The sequence below is a fragment of the Morone saxatilis genome, unplaced genomic scaffold (assembly GCF_004916995.1).
Source record: "Morone saxatilis isolate NCDOM2014 unplaced genomic scaffold, NCSU_SB_2.0 Contig19, whole genome shotgun sequence".
Taxonomy (NCBI): domain Eukaryota; kingdom Metazoa; phylum Chordata; class Actinopteri; family Moronidae; genus Morone; species Morone saxatilis.
In genome coordinates this window covers 14,300,827-14,313,934 of record NW_023339751.1, presented here as the reverse complement: position 1 = coordinate 14,313,934, position 13,108 = coordinate 14,300,827, and the positions used below count along the sequence as shown (strand labels likewise).

Genomic DNA, 13,108 nt, shown 5'->3' with positions numbered 1-13,108 from the left:
ACCTTACCTGCACAACGTGTTTCCATGAAAGGTATTTGAATAATAACGGAAACAACAGAGAATATGGAATATTGATAAGTTGTATCTGTGATCAGTTGCTGAAGATATGCAACAAAATAATAAAACTGATTCAATTGTCTGTTTTTAAGGCTTTTTAATGAATCTAATTTAGTTTACAAATTAAGGTACTTGTAACATTTTAATTGCTAAAACAAAAAAATAACAAAAATGGAAAATGAATTTAGATCTGCAGTGATAAATTGCGACTACTACTACTACTAATAACAATAACAATTTAAAAAATGTATTGTCGAAGTAATGCCGCAAACAAAACAAGCAGGCAAACAAACTAAAAAAAAATTAAAATCACAGTAAAATAATAAGACAAAAACATAGACATACATTAAAATAAAACCTTTAAAAATAAATAATGTGTTTGTACAGTAAAAAATACAACCAGAGAGAGAGTGAGATAGCTGAGGTGAGCAAATGATTTAAAGCAAACCTGTAAGAATCAGCATCAGATCATGGTCCCTGAACACCCCACCGCAGTGCATGAGAGCAGGGTCATCTCCATCTTTGTCTCCCTAAGTTGAGAACGGCTGATCTGACGGCTTCAGCACCCCTGCAGCTTGGATTTAGTGTCTTGCTCACATGCATTACAGCAGGGATGCTGTAGCCAGATGATCCACCTGATGAAGGCCACCCTGCTGTTCTCTAATGCACCTCAGACAGGGTTTTCCCAGGCCCTGAAGCACTGGTCCAATGTTTGATCTTTAGCTTTTGCATCTATGACCATTACCTAATATGTGTTTATGGGTTGGATATACGTAGAAGGAGCAGACAGGGAGTGTTTCATGTCTTAAAGCCATGTGGTCAGCTTTCTGACAGAGTGGTAACCGTGCTAATTATCCTTGGGGCCTTGAGCAGGATGTGGCCAAACAAAGTCCAGATTAATGACTTTTTCGTATGGTCCTCTGGCCTTATGCACACAGTGTCATATCTTGTCAAGGTCCAGACTTCCTTTGCAGGGGCCCTGCTTTGTCTTATACTATAGGCTGCCAGTTTTATTCACATCAAACTGTGTGTATACCTTCATGCCTGGCTGTGATTGCTCCTGAGCCAATTGATCCAGTGCTTATGTTACGTCCAAGTACATTTGAAAAGATATGGCGAACAGCTGTCTAATAGTGTTGCATTTCCCCATCATCCACAGATGCAGTAGCGTGTTGGTTCCCATTGGTTAGTTCCCACCCATTAGGTCTATTTGGCTGCCTGTGGTCAGATGTGACTGCAAAGCAGAGCTCAGGAACAGCTTGCTAATTGTGTTTCAGACCTTCTCTGTCACTGATGTAGGAGTGAGGTCTAAAAAGGTTGCTTTGCCCCTGTTCTCAATCAAAGATAATCAGATTAAACAGCGCAGAGATGTGTGTATGTGTATGTGTGTGTGTGTTTGTGTGTGCTTACCAATAAAGAGACTCCAGATTTGGAGACAGCCTTGACTCCTGCTGTTTGCTTTGTTCATTAAGAGGAGATGAGCAGATGGTTTGCTGGTCTGTTGTGCAGTACACACAGGCGGGAATGCACACTCACACAGAAACACACACACACACACACATGCAAATACACATACACACATGCGTGCTCGATCCTGTCACCTTAGCTTTATCCTCCATTTATCTTTTCCATTACACATCTCTCGGCAGGACAATGCTACTCTGTGAATTGTAAGGGATGTGTATGTGTGTGTGTGCGTGTGTGTGAGATACAAGGGAGCGTGAAAGAGTATAGCAGTGCTGAATGAAGTCACAAACCTTTTTAGTCAAGACAGCCTCTGAGGTGGTCATCTGAAAAGCTGATGACTCATTCACACATTCATTTATGTGAATCACTGCTATTCACTTGTCAGCCACTCTGTATTCAGGAAGAATTGCTTGTAACAGAGGTATTGTTTTAGTCCTGCATCATAGCTTATCTGCCTGTGTCCAGGAAATGGCACACCGCACATTAAGACAAGGTTGCATGAGCAAAATCTGGCCTACTGCAAAAAAAATGTTTGGCACAACAAATTTAGAACAATGTGAAACATATTACTTAGGACTAACTTAAGACTTAATATTGCTAGCCAATTAGGATTCTGAGCATCCACTGTTATGTTCCAGAGGAAATCATCTTCTTAAAATATTTCTAAACAATCAATTTTGAGCAGTGTTTGTGATCCTTGACCCCTTATTTATTATGCATTCATCCCTTAGCCCTATGCTTCAACGGGGGAACACTTTATGTAGTTTTGCATGTCTCCAGCCACACACACTCTTTGCTTTAAATGGCCTTGAGCAGTCCCGACCTCAGTTTATGATCTCCTATATGTGTGCAGAAATACCTTCTTTCAAATTCTAAATTACAAGTTGAGCTACAATTGATTTATATCACCAGACATTTGCAGGGCTTAAATCCAAAAGCGAGTCAGAAAATATTATTCATTAGTTGAATTAGATATCTCCTGCAATGCTAACATTTGGCAGGCAATGATTATAAATTAGCCACACATTTTTCACACAGCAAAAGTGTCGGATCTTTTTTAACATAATTCTTTGTCTATTTCTTTACTTATCTTTCTACAGATGTATCTAAAATGTGCTGTTTACGATTTATTGAAGCAAGTTTTGAGGTCCCTCAACCTTCTCTACCACGATGGGGAGAAACGTAATAAAAAATGTGTGCAGCCGCAGACAGAAAGAGTGCACCGTCATCATGTTTCACTAAAGGACAGCTTACATGTGACCCTGCTCACCACCTTCCCGCCTGTCCGTCAATACTTATGTGTATGTTTTTGGAGATGTGGCAAGAATCAGTGTCACATCACTCCCCACACCCTCACATATCTATAAACATGCAATGCACACACACAAAACAAATCTCAAGGGTTTACTGCTTTGACACAAAAAAAACAACTAAACTATAATGTAAATGCACATTTCAGATAGGTGCCATGTATTTCAGAAAAATCAATAAAATATGATAAATAAAATGAATAATAAATGGTGTCAGAGACTTCACTTGTGAAATAAAGAAATACGCACAGACACAATTTAATAAAAAGGATTTGTATTGTTTGTATTGTTAAACTGAAACTGCACTACTGCATAACATACACAATACAAGTCATTTACTGACTGTACAACATGCCATTATGTTTTTTTGATAATAATAATAACAAAAATGATGACTATATATATGTACACAACTCTGTTACAAGTTATATTCATCACTTGTGTCCAGATAAACACTGACAAAAAAACAACAATGGTCATCTTCATCTAGGATCTAAAAACCTTGATTGAAAGAAACACAGTCAAAACACATCATCAGAGTAAAGTACTGTTCCCACTACGGCGAGATTTGGTGATAAATGCAATAAATTAAACGGGAGAACAATGGAAAAGTTCAAATGTCACCCTTGACATGTAGGGGAGTCCTCTGGACGAGGTGGAGCTGTATCTCAGATGCCACCGCGCGACTGAGCATGCCTGTCGAATGTATTTCTCATAAAAGGAGGAACCTTCGACGCTCTGTTCTTCCATTCATCTCTCCATTCATCCATCCATCCTTCCATCTCATCTTCAATACATCCCGGTGGTCTGCAGGAATACTCTGCCCTCTGAAACCCACAAAGAAATTTTGAAATTTATAAAACTAGAAATCTAAACTCTACTGATATAAGTTGTAATGAATGTAGACGGATTCCTTAGGGGCACAGCACAGTGAATGTAACAGAAGGAGGAAAAATGCTGAATGCTATTAATGTATTCATTTAAATATTGAACAAGGTCCTCTACAACCTTGACCAAATCATTAATAAAAGATCATTATTAAGTAAGGCTCAGTTGAAAGTGTTTTTCGGCCCCTGATCCCTGTTTTTGGCGATAAAACTTCCTGGCACAAAGGAACCACATCCTGCCCTGCTGTCTGACAGACAATTCCCCTTTAAATGATTTATTACTGGGTGTTAATTATGCAAATGATGTCCAAACAAACTCGTCATGAGGACAATTAAGACAGCCGTTAATTAGTGGCCAGTTCTCTTCTTGCTTCACTGACATTCAATTAAAAATTGCCTTTGAACAAGCATGCTGTCTGGTACGGCGGTCCTGGCACGGTGCGAAGCAGAGGTGGGCTGGAACCATGCACTCATTTGATGAGGCCGGGCTACAGATCACGGCCATTTCTTTTTCTGACTGTTTAAGATGTTACATGTGGGATTTTCTCATTAATCTATCCCTGTGAAGACAATAATGTTGGCAAAATAAATATATTAAACGCCTGTCTCCATTAAAATGGTAGCCCCGGTGAACTGCCTCACGCTTCATTTAATTTTGTTCAATTTCTCAGGAGTGGTCTCCCTGTGAAATCTTTGAAAACCCTTCCGGTAGACTGGTCAGTTAAGCTTCAAAAGCAGCAAGTAGGTGAAATAATGAAATATGTTCTCCTAGCTCAGTTTAAAGGAGCTAAACAAATCCCCAGCAGCAGGTATATCACTGTTTATTTCACTATTCTTACACCAAAATGGCATTTTAAAGTAAGCATCACAGTCAATTTACCACTGCTAGTAAGTAAATTATGGCCACAAACATGGTGTAGCCCCTTCACAAATGTATTTTTAAGAACTAGACTCAAACTTAGCCTGTATTACTCTTTTCATGGAGACTAGCTTGAAAAACCTTTATGTTTAATGCTTTTGCTTAACGTGATCATTTATATTTTCTATTCTTAGTTAGAAGAGCATGGCACACAAATAAGAAAAAAGACACCTCAAAGCTCTATAATTAGTTTGTTTGTCTTAATTTCCTTTGAGTTGTCATTTAGTGACAGAACGTTTAAGCAGTGACAGCAGCTTTTCTGCTTTTCTTTTCTGTCTCACAACCACACCATTTCCACTGAAATGGAAGAAGACAGCTACATACTGAAGAAGCAGTATTTGTTACACCTGTACCTTGTACTGTTGCCTTGGAGTCCAGCCTGTTGTCATCGTGGTTGCTCCCATCCACGTCCTGGGTCACGGATTCTGTGTGAGGAGGGGCTGCTGATGATTGATGGCCTGTAGTTTGGTCATTAATTAATAAAGACACTTAATTAGAGGCAAATGAACAGCCAAGGCTATGTTGCACTGAAGGACTGGACTAAATGGTGACATTTAATATGAAAATGAGAATTACGCTGGCTGCAATAACTTTAAGCCAGAAAATAACACATTTACACTATCTCCAAAAAGAGTCCCTGTGTCTGTACCTGTGTGTGTGTTGGCCGTGTGCAGCAGGGTGTGCTCTGCCTGATCACGGAGTTTGACCTCCTCCTCCAAGGCCTCCTGTAGTCTCCTCTTATTCCGCTTCTCCTTCTTCAGTCGCTTCTGGATCAGAACTGAATACAGGAAGAAGTCAGAAAAGGTTACAATCAAATTATTCAGATGATTCTAATATTTTTATGGTTGACTTTGTTTGAATCCATTGCTGTAGGAATTTGTTTATTATATTTCTGTGTGGCCTCCCTGTTTTCTGACCTACCTGGATCTTTACGTCAAGATATTTGAAGGACTTTGAAGGTATTGTGGGCTTGTTTGTTGTGTACACTAGATTCATGTAGGAGTTTGTGACAAAACAAAGGCATCACAGCTGGTCTAAATGATCAGAAGCCTACGTTACTGTTTCCCCACACACTGTCACCTGCAGCAGGTCAGCAATCATGTGACTGGCTGGTCCGGGTCGAAGTCTTACTGTCACTTTCCACCACATGTGTGACGGTCCTTCATCTCGCTGTATGTAACAGCTTTTGTGAACATGCCAAACTTGCTTTAGTTTGTAGTACACTGCCAAAATCAGTCCAATTTACCTCTGCAGACGCTTTGAGGGGTTAAATACAGTAGGTGCCCTCACATCCTTGTCTGATTTTCAAGTGATTGGACGTCCTGTCAGCTTACAAGTGGATTAGACCACCAGTGTTTAGGTGTAAAAATCAACACCTTGTCAGTGTTTATAAATACATGAAGGGAAATTTAACTCTGATAGTTTTGAATAGTAGCTCTATGAGGAAGTGAAACAACACTCCAATCAACACTTGCCAACTAGAATAATTTCCAGGGAAAAAAAACAAACTAAAATTAACATTAACTGAGGGTGTATTCTGCTGTTGAGTGTTTTCTCCCAGAGACGCTGCACGCCATGCTTGGTGCGTTGCGACCTACCTCTGTTTTTCTGTTCCATGCTAAGCTGTCTCTCCAAGGTCTCTCTCAGCTCCCTCTCTCGGACCAGCTCCATCTTCAGCTCCGTTCTCTCCAGCTGGTCCTGCTTCTCCTGCGCCCGGGCGTTCTCTATGGCAACCCTCAGCAGACCCTGCTTGGAGACACACAGGCACACATCAACAGGTTACACACTGAACAACAGCCGAGCAGAGATCCCTTACCTCACCTAATCCTGAGTAAATATTTCTGCACTTTAACAAAAGGTAGTGTGTTTCTGAACTGTCAAGGTTAAAATCATTCAAAATGAGCAGCAGAGCACACAAAACCACCTCATTGTAAAAAGATCAAAAATGTTTTGGTTCTTCCTCAGGCAATGTTTTTACTCTAATGTTTTACTCGGGTGCATAATTCCTGGAAAAAAGAGATTTCTGCCTTCACATCGGGGTCAGATGAGGTTGAAAACACGTTTTTGTCCCTGTGAAAACCCGGCAAGAGAGTGCTTTCTTTCATTGTGACTCTGCTTTAACAAAGACACGTAAAATCTGAGAAGCAGGTCAGCACACGCCCATCCCAATTACTGCATATCCTAAATGTCTGCCTTGTCTGCTATTTACCATTTCAGGAAATCCCAAAGAGTGGCTCATCTCCCTTCCTATTCATCTGAAAGTATAATAATAATAAAGCCCCGGCAGAGCCTCACCTGGATGTTCGTGAGCAGGGTCTCTATGGAGGACAAGCCTTCCGGGAAGATGAAGGGAGTGTGGTGGAGACCTGCTGGGAGCTTCTGTCCCGCGGGGTAAGATACCCTCTCACAGCTCTCCCTGCCTGATGGGGGTTTGTGGTAGACTTGTCTATCACAGCTCTCCCTGCTTGTGTGAGTGGCCAAGGAGCTGTTATCTGGAGGGCAGAGAGACATTTTGATGTCTTGTCGGTAAAGTCAACATTCTTCTGGTTGAATCAGTCTAACACAAAAGGCTTACAGTTTACTATGCAGACATATTCTCACTGTCAACAAAACCCATGAAAAGACCAAAACCAACAATGAATTGATCTGCTGTTGTAAATAGTCAGTAGTGCACAACTGAAGAAAGTCCTCAATGGAAATGCAGTGTTTACTCCTGTTTGAGTAACATCTGCTGCTTTAACAAAAAACATGGCCTTTTTTAAAAAGTATATATTTGTGACCCATTTTTAAGATTTATGTCTTCAGTAGGAACAGATGGCCATGGGGGTGAGCACCACATACAGGGTAGGGAATTTAGAAACTATTTAGAGGTGGACAAACATTGTTTTTTTTTGTCTTTTCTTCTTCCTTAAACATGTATACAAAGTATGTGACTTTCTTTTCTGAAATAAAGAAACCTTCAAAATTAACATTTTGAAAGCATCTTAAAGGTCACCAGTATTGTTTTTGTCTTTTTCTGGTTCTTATAAATTTGTGGTTTTTACATTTTGCATCTTTATTTTTATACACTGTTGACTCTATATTAAATTACATTTATCTGGCAGATGCTTTTGTATCAGTGCATTCAACTCCAGCAGGACATAGAGATTTTTTTGTTCTTAATCCCTCCTGTAAAGGACTTTAAGAGTCATGTTTTGAAAAGAGCTGTTTTTCTTTTGTTTTGTTTTTTTGTCTTTATGTGAGCAGTCTCCACTACTACCACAGGCATACAAATTCTTTCCTGTTTAATATATCGTTTCCAACCATTCAGGTCTTGCATTTGTTTCAAACCTGCAAACAGATCAGAACAATATGTAACCAAGGTTGAATGCAAATTTAGATAATTTGGAGCTTACTAATACATTTACTTAATTTCTTGTAAACATATCAAGCCCAACAGTAAATAGGTGTTTACACTAATTACTGTGCGCGTGTAGACATACACAGAAGTCCTGGTTTGGGGTTTTGAAAATGTGGTTACCCTTTATTAGATGGCACTCTGCCTATTGATAATGCATCACAGCTTGACATCTCCCATAAAAACAGCTAAGAAGCTGCATTATGGATGACCATCTGTTTGTAAACCTGAGAACTGCGTGTTCCCGATTCGTGACAGTGGGGGAGATGAAGATTAGCCATTTTCTGCATTTTTTTTCCACATCAGGCAGTTGCTCACTTTATGCGTTTACTGTCATCCGAGCCACTGAGGACGGAGACGTCCTGGGAGTCCGGCGGTTATTGGAGCAGAGACGAGTGCGAACGTGCGATGTGATATCTGGCACTTTTCTCTGTCTGTGACAAATGACAGTGTTTTCTCCACTTAGCTGACCACAGCATCTTCTGCTCCAAATCCACCCACCTCCCCTACTCCGCCTCGGCCTCACGTCTTGGCAACTGTCACATTCAAGGTGTTTCACAGATGAGAAGCAATACCCCCCCTCCTCCTCTTTCTCCCTCTTTCTTGCTAAAAGCATTGCTCTGTAGAGAAAGGTAATTAGCAGGTGCTGGCGAGCTCAGCGGAGGGCATCCAACTACACTCCCGTGGCTCACATACAGACACACACACACATTCGTAGCCGCTGAAGTGCGCAGTCAGCAGCGTGGGCTCCCCAGGCTCCTTGGATGTGACTGATCCTTTATTGAGTTACTGTTTTACGCCTACTTTACCTCACACTCACACACACGTTTGGCATAAATACACACATACACACACACACACGGCTGCCAGCTCGTTTGATCATTTACCCATCTCCCTAACCAAGGTCACTGTCTGTTTTTCTCTTTTCTCCCAACTTCATCTCTCTTATTCCTCTCCCACCCGTCCCCAGGGCTAATGAACTTCACCACGTGAAGACTGCCAGTCAGCGGAAGAGAACAGGAGGGAGGGAGGGAGGAAGAGAAAGAGAGAGACAGAGAGAGAATAAAATTCTGCTGATGTTTGGTTAATGGGAGTGAGGTGTCAGGGATGGCCTCTGATCTTTGCTGCATGGATACGTTGTTCAAAGACCACTGAAACAGCACACACAGCCAAAACTGGCTCACATACACACACACTCAGAGATTATCATACAATAGATTGATAGAATGACAGTGCTGAAGTGCTCTTTGAAACTCAGACGAATCCAAGATAAACCTATCCTGTGATGTTGTAGGTCAAACACAAAAGCCTGCGATCCAGCAAATGTACATGTGTTTCATTTGCATGCAGCAAAATCAATTAAAAATCAATTGCATAAATGCGATGTGTGATGCATGGCATTCACGTTGTGGTGCCATCGCTGCTTTGTCAATATGTTCACAGATACCTGACAGCATCTGAAACCTTACCAAGGAGGCCTTTGTGATTTTTAGATTCGATTACTGAATAATCTGATTCAGTATTAGAATACATTTACACAGCCGCGTGCACACACATACAAACTCTGTTACTCTCCCTCTCTCTCTCTCGCTGTGGATTTCTGCTGACTGTTTGTCCTTGAGCAGTCCTCATTAAGCTAATGCAAACCTCCCTGACAGAGAGAACCAAACAACTGACGTTGCAGCGCCGTGGCAACGCGGGCCCTAACGACAGGGAGGCGGTCGTTATGCAGATGAGGTCCAGCTGAGAGCGCGGGAGGCCGCCTGGCTCGTTAGGCCGCGGCCCGGCAAATGGCTCACTAATGTAACACTGCTTCCTGGTCTAATGGAGCCCTGTTTTGCAGAATTATTTGTCTTTGCTCTCCGCGGGAAGCCAGGGGGGCCACCGACAGCGAGGACGAGAAGAGGAGGAGAGAAGTGGTGAGCCTGCGAATCCTTATCGACCTGTTACTGAGATATTTCTTTCCTGTCAAACCCTTTCCTCTTTTAAAATATATAGTGTTAAATAAACAATCCCACAGTTTCCACAAGTGTGAGTATAAATGATGACATAGATGGATGGATTGAATGGAAGCTGAGTGCTTGTTGTACTCTGTATTGAAAAGGAAATTGATTTGTCCAAGAAATAATCATTACTCATTAATAATCATTGAATGATTAATGACCATAACAAGAAATTCTCCGAAAACAGCAAGAACTTGACCCTTTAAAGTGAAGCTGACAATGTCATTCTATAATTTGTGTAATGTAAGACAAGTTACATTTGTCTAAAAAGCAGAGTTCGGGTAAACCAGATCCAGTGCTGACTCTAAGCTATACAGACATAACAGTGTATCTTACCTCTGTCAGTGTGGCCCCTCTTGTTCTCCTTGCTGTGTTCCACTGAACTCACATCCGTCTCTCTGGTCCCCTGCACCAAACCAGGGGAATGTCCCAACACACTGTGACTTGACGACAGCCCGTTGTCGAGTGGGTCTGGACGGAAAATATACAAAGTTAAAAACATTATAACTCACACATACCTTGCAGGTATTGTTAAAGCTGAAGCATCCTTCATTTTTTGTGAGAATACTTTCACGTTACCTGCACAGATCACACAGGTAAGTACGTACGTGTGGTTTCTGCAGTGCGTTCTGTGTGAGACGGTGAACTCGACACACTGCTGCTGTGATTGGATGACATGTGAGCTTCCTCCAATGAGGGAGAAGGGGAGGGGCTGTCACGCATTCGCTCCTACCAAACAACAAAAAATTATCATCAGCGGAAATATAAGGCTTAGAAAGTAAAAAAACATACAAATAAAGAAGCAATATTTTCATACAAAGGCAGAAAGCAGTAACAACAGAAAACATAAAACGTTCTTAATGCCTTTTAGTGCATTTTATTTATTTTAACCAATTAAAAACTGTCACAGGCCATACATGACACATGCTCCTACGCTAGTCTAATGTTGGTTACCTTTTAGCTAGCTGTCTTCTTTTTCATCATGACTGAAAATAGGTACTACCGTCTCATTTAGTTATGATGCATAACAAACTGATTTACCAACATCAACATGTATATTTTTCAATTACATAGAAAGCTAAGGGTAAAAGAAAGTACATTTAGTTTAAGCTAAGGCTAGCCAGTGTCTGTCTTGCTCACCTGGCTTTACCTTAATATAGCACTTTTGCTTTGTGCGGCAGAGTGAAAATCCAGAGATATTCACACAAATGATATGTTGTTATGGCATAATAATTGATTTTATGGTAAAACAGAGTTCAAGACTCAGTTTTCAACAAATACGTAGTCGCTGAATTTTGGCTTTGTAGGATAGAATTGAGTCCTCCACAAATCACCTATGGTCAAAAGAAAATGATATTCTTGGGAACGCTAATACAAAATACATATAATGGTGTTCTTTGGTCTTTACAGGGAAATTTGGCGCTTGTTTCAATGAGCCTCGTAAACCATCTTTGGGTTCCAGGCCAGGATTTCAAAAACAATGGTCTGCATAGTTAAAATTATGACCGGAGATGATACTTCCTGTGACTGACGGGGACATGGTGTGATACTTTTTGAGGACTCAATGTGACATTTTTTACCAATATATAATCCTCCCAAACTTCCTTTAATCAGTCTTAGGAGTTAAATGTCCAAAACATAGGGCTGTTTTTAAGCCAAGTGACCAACTTGGCTAAGAACGTCAGAGTTTCTGTCTGTAGGCAGGATATCTCAAAAATGTATAAATAGATATGGGAGTGGCCTTTAGCCAAGGAACAACTGATTACATTCTGGTAGTGATCCAGAACTTGGATATCCACCAGTAGACAATCACCGGTTTTTAGCCGTAACCACTGGATAAAAGAGAGACAGAAACTTTATTCTAAATTTTGCACGTAAATGATCAAAATATTAAGTTAATCTAAAATTTAAGTCTTTGGACGTTAAAAGTTCTTCAGTTTTGTGACGTCTTTTGTTTTTCCAAATATCCCATTTTTCTACATAACTAAAAGTCAAATTTTAATGTCATGAGTTCCCGGGTGTCATGTGGACTCACTGGCCGGTGGTCAGGTCCACCAGGCTGATGGGCCTTTGAGTTCACCTTAATGACGGAGGTGGGAGCCCTGGCAGGGGGCTTGGCGTGGAGGTGCGCCACGTTGGCCATGCTGGCCAGTGTGCTCAGTCGGTTCATCTGGCCCATCGCCATGGAAACGGAGGCCGGCGCCAGGCTGGCAGGGATCAGAGGATGTGACATCATCATGAAGGGCAACTGATCCAGAACTAGTGGGGGAGAAGAGAATAAAATAGAATAAAATAGAGAAGTATTGAAGAGGAGAGAGCACAGTAGAGTACAGTAAGAGTCTGTTGCTTCTCAGATATGGGCCATCAAAGCTGCACTATACATGCACCCAACATGAAACAGGTCTCGTCTGTCTCTTCTTTCATTTATGCTTCAGTTGTATTTATCCATCACAACTTAAAGGCCTTCCTCTGCTCAGTCTTGTGGTGTGTACTGAACTGAAAACCCACAGCGTCTCCGGTTCTCTGATGACAGGGTTGAAACTGGACACCAATATCATTCCTCTGTGATGTCAATATTACCTGGATGACTGCTCCGCTTCTGAACCACGACTCGTAAATATATGTGTATATGCGTGTCGAGGGATGTCGAGTGTGGAAAAAAAGATGAGCGAGGGAGGAGAGTGGAAGAAAATGGAAGTGCGAGAAGACATGACTGGAATACCCTCATCCTCCTCATTACAACCCCAAAATGTAAAGATAATGATGGCCTGAATATGTTGTTGTGATGTTAAATGCTCGAGTATCACCTGCAAAAACACAAATTCAGCCTCTCTGGAATTTAAGACAAGCTGGCTAACTTTTCATTCAATGCCCCGGTGTTCTTGACAATAATCCAACACGTTTTCAGCGGTTCAAACCAAACTCTTATTATCTCGGCCAATCTGTTGTTCGCACTCCTCTCTTTAAGACAAGCATCCACTATCTTTAAAGAAAATCCTTCCTCTCAACAGCACCCTAGTGGGTTGTTGCAGTCCCTCTATTCATGAAACAAACAATCCTGTTAAGGG

The 13,108-nt window shown here is 41.2% G+C and overlaps 1 protein-coding gene across 2 annotated transcripts in view; it reads right to left on the bottom strand.

Moving 5' to 3' along the window:
* Nucleotides 1–3,091: 3,091 nt before the first annotated feature.
* The window catches only part of dachc (dachshund c), a gene marked incomplete in the record, with an annotated part of 23,279 nt that continues 13,262 nt past the window's right edge, over nt 3,092–13,108 (bottom strand). Inside the window, 8 exon segments of one of the 2 annotated variants that reach the window (XM_035664134.1) lie at nt 3,092–3,661; nt 4,994–5,098; nt 5,290–5,418; nt 6,239–6,386; nt 6,936–7,132; nt 10,377–10,511; nt 10,649–10,769; nt 12,076–12,299. In XM_035664134.1, coding sequence (XP_035520027.1) covers nt 3,624–3,661; nt 4,994–5,098; nt 5,290–5,418; nt 6,239–6,386; nt 6,936–7,132; nt 10,377–10,511; nt 10,649–10,769; nt 12,076–12,299 — 1,097 coding nt within the window. 2 annotated transcript variants of the gene reach the window in all.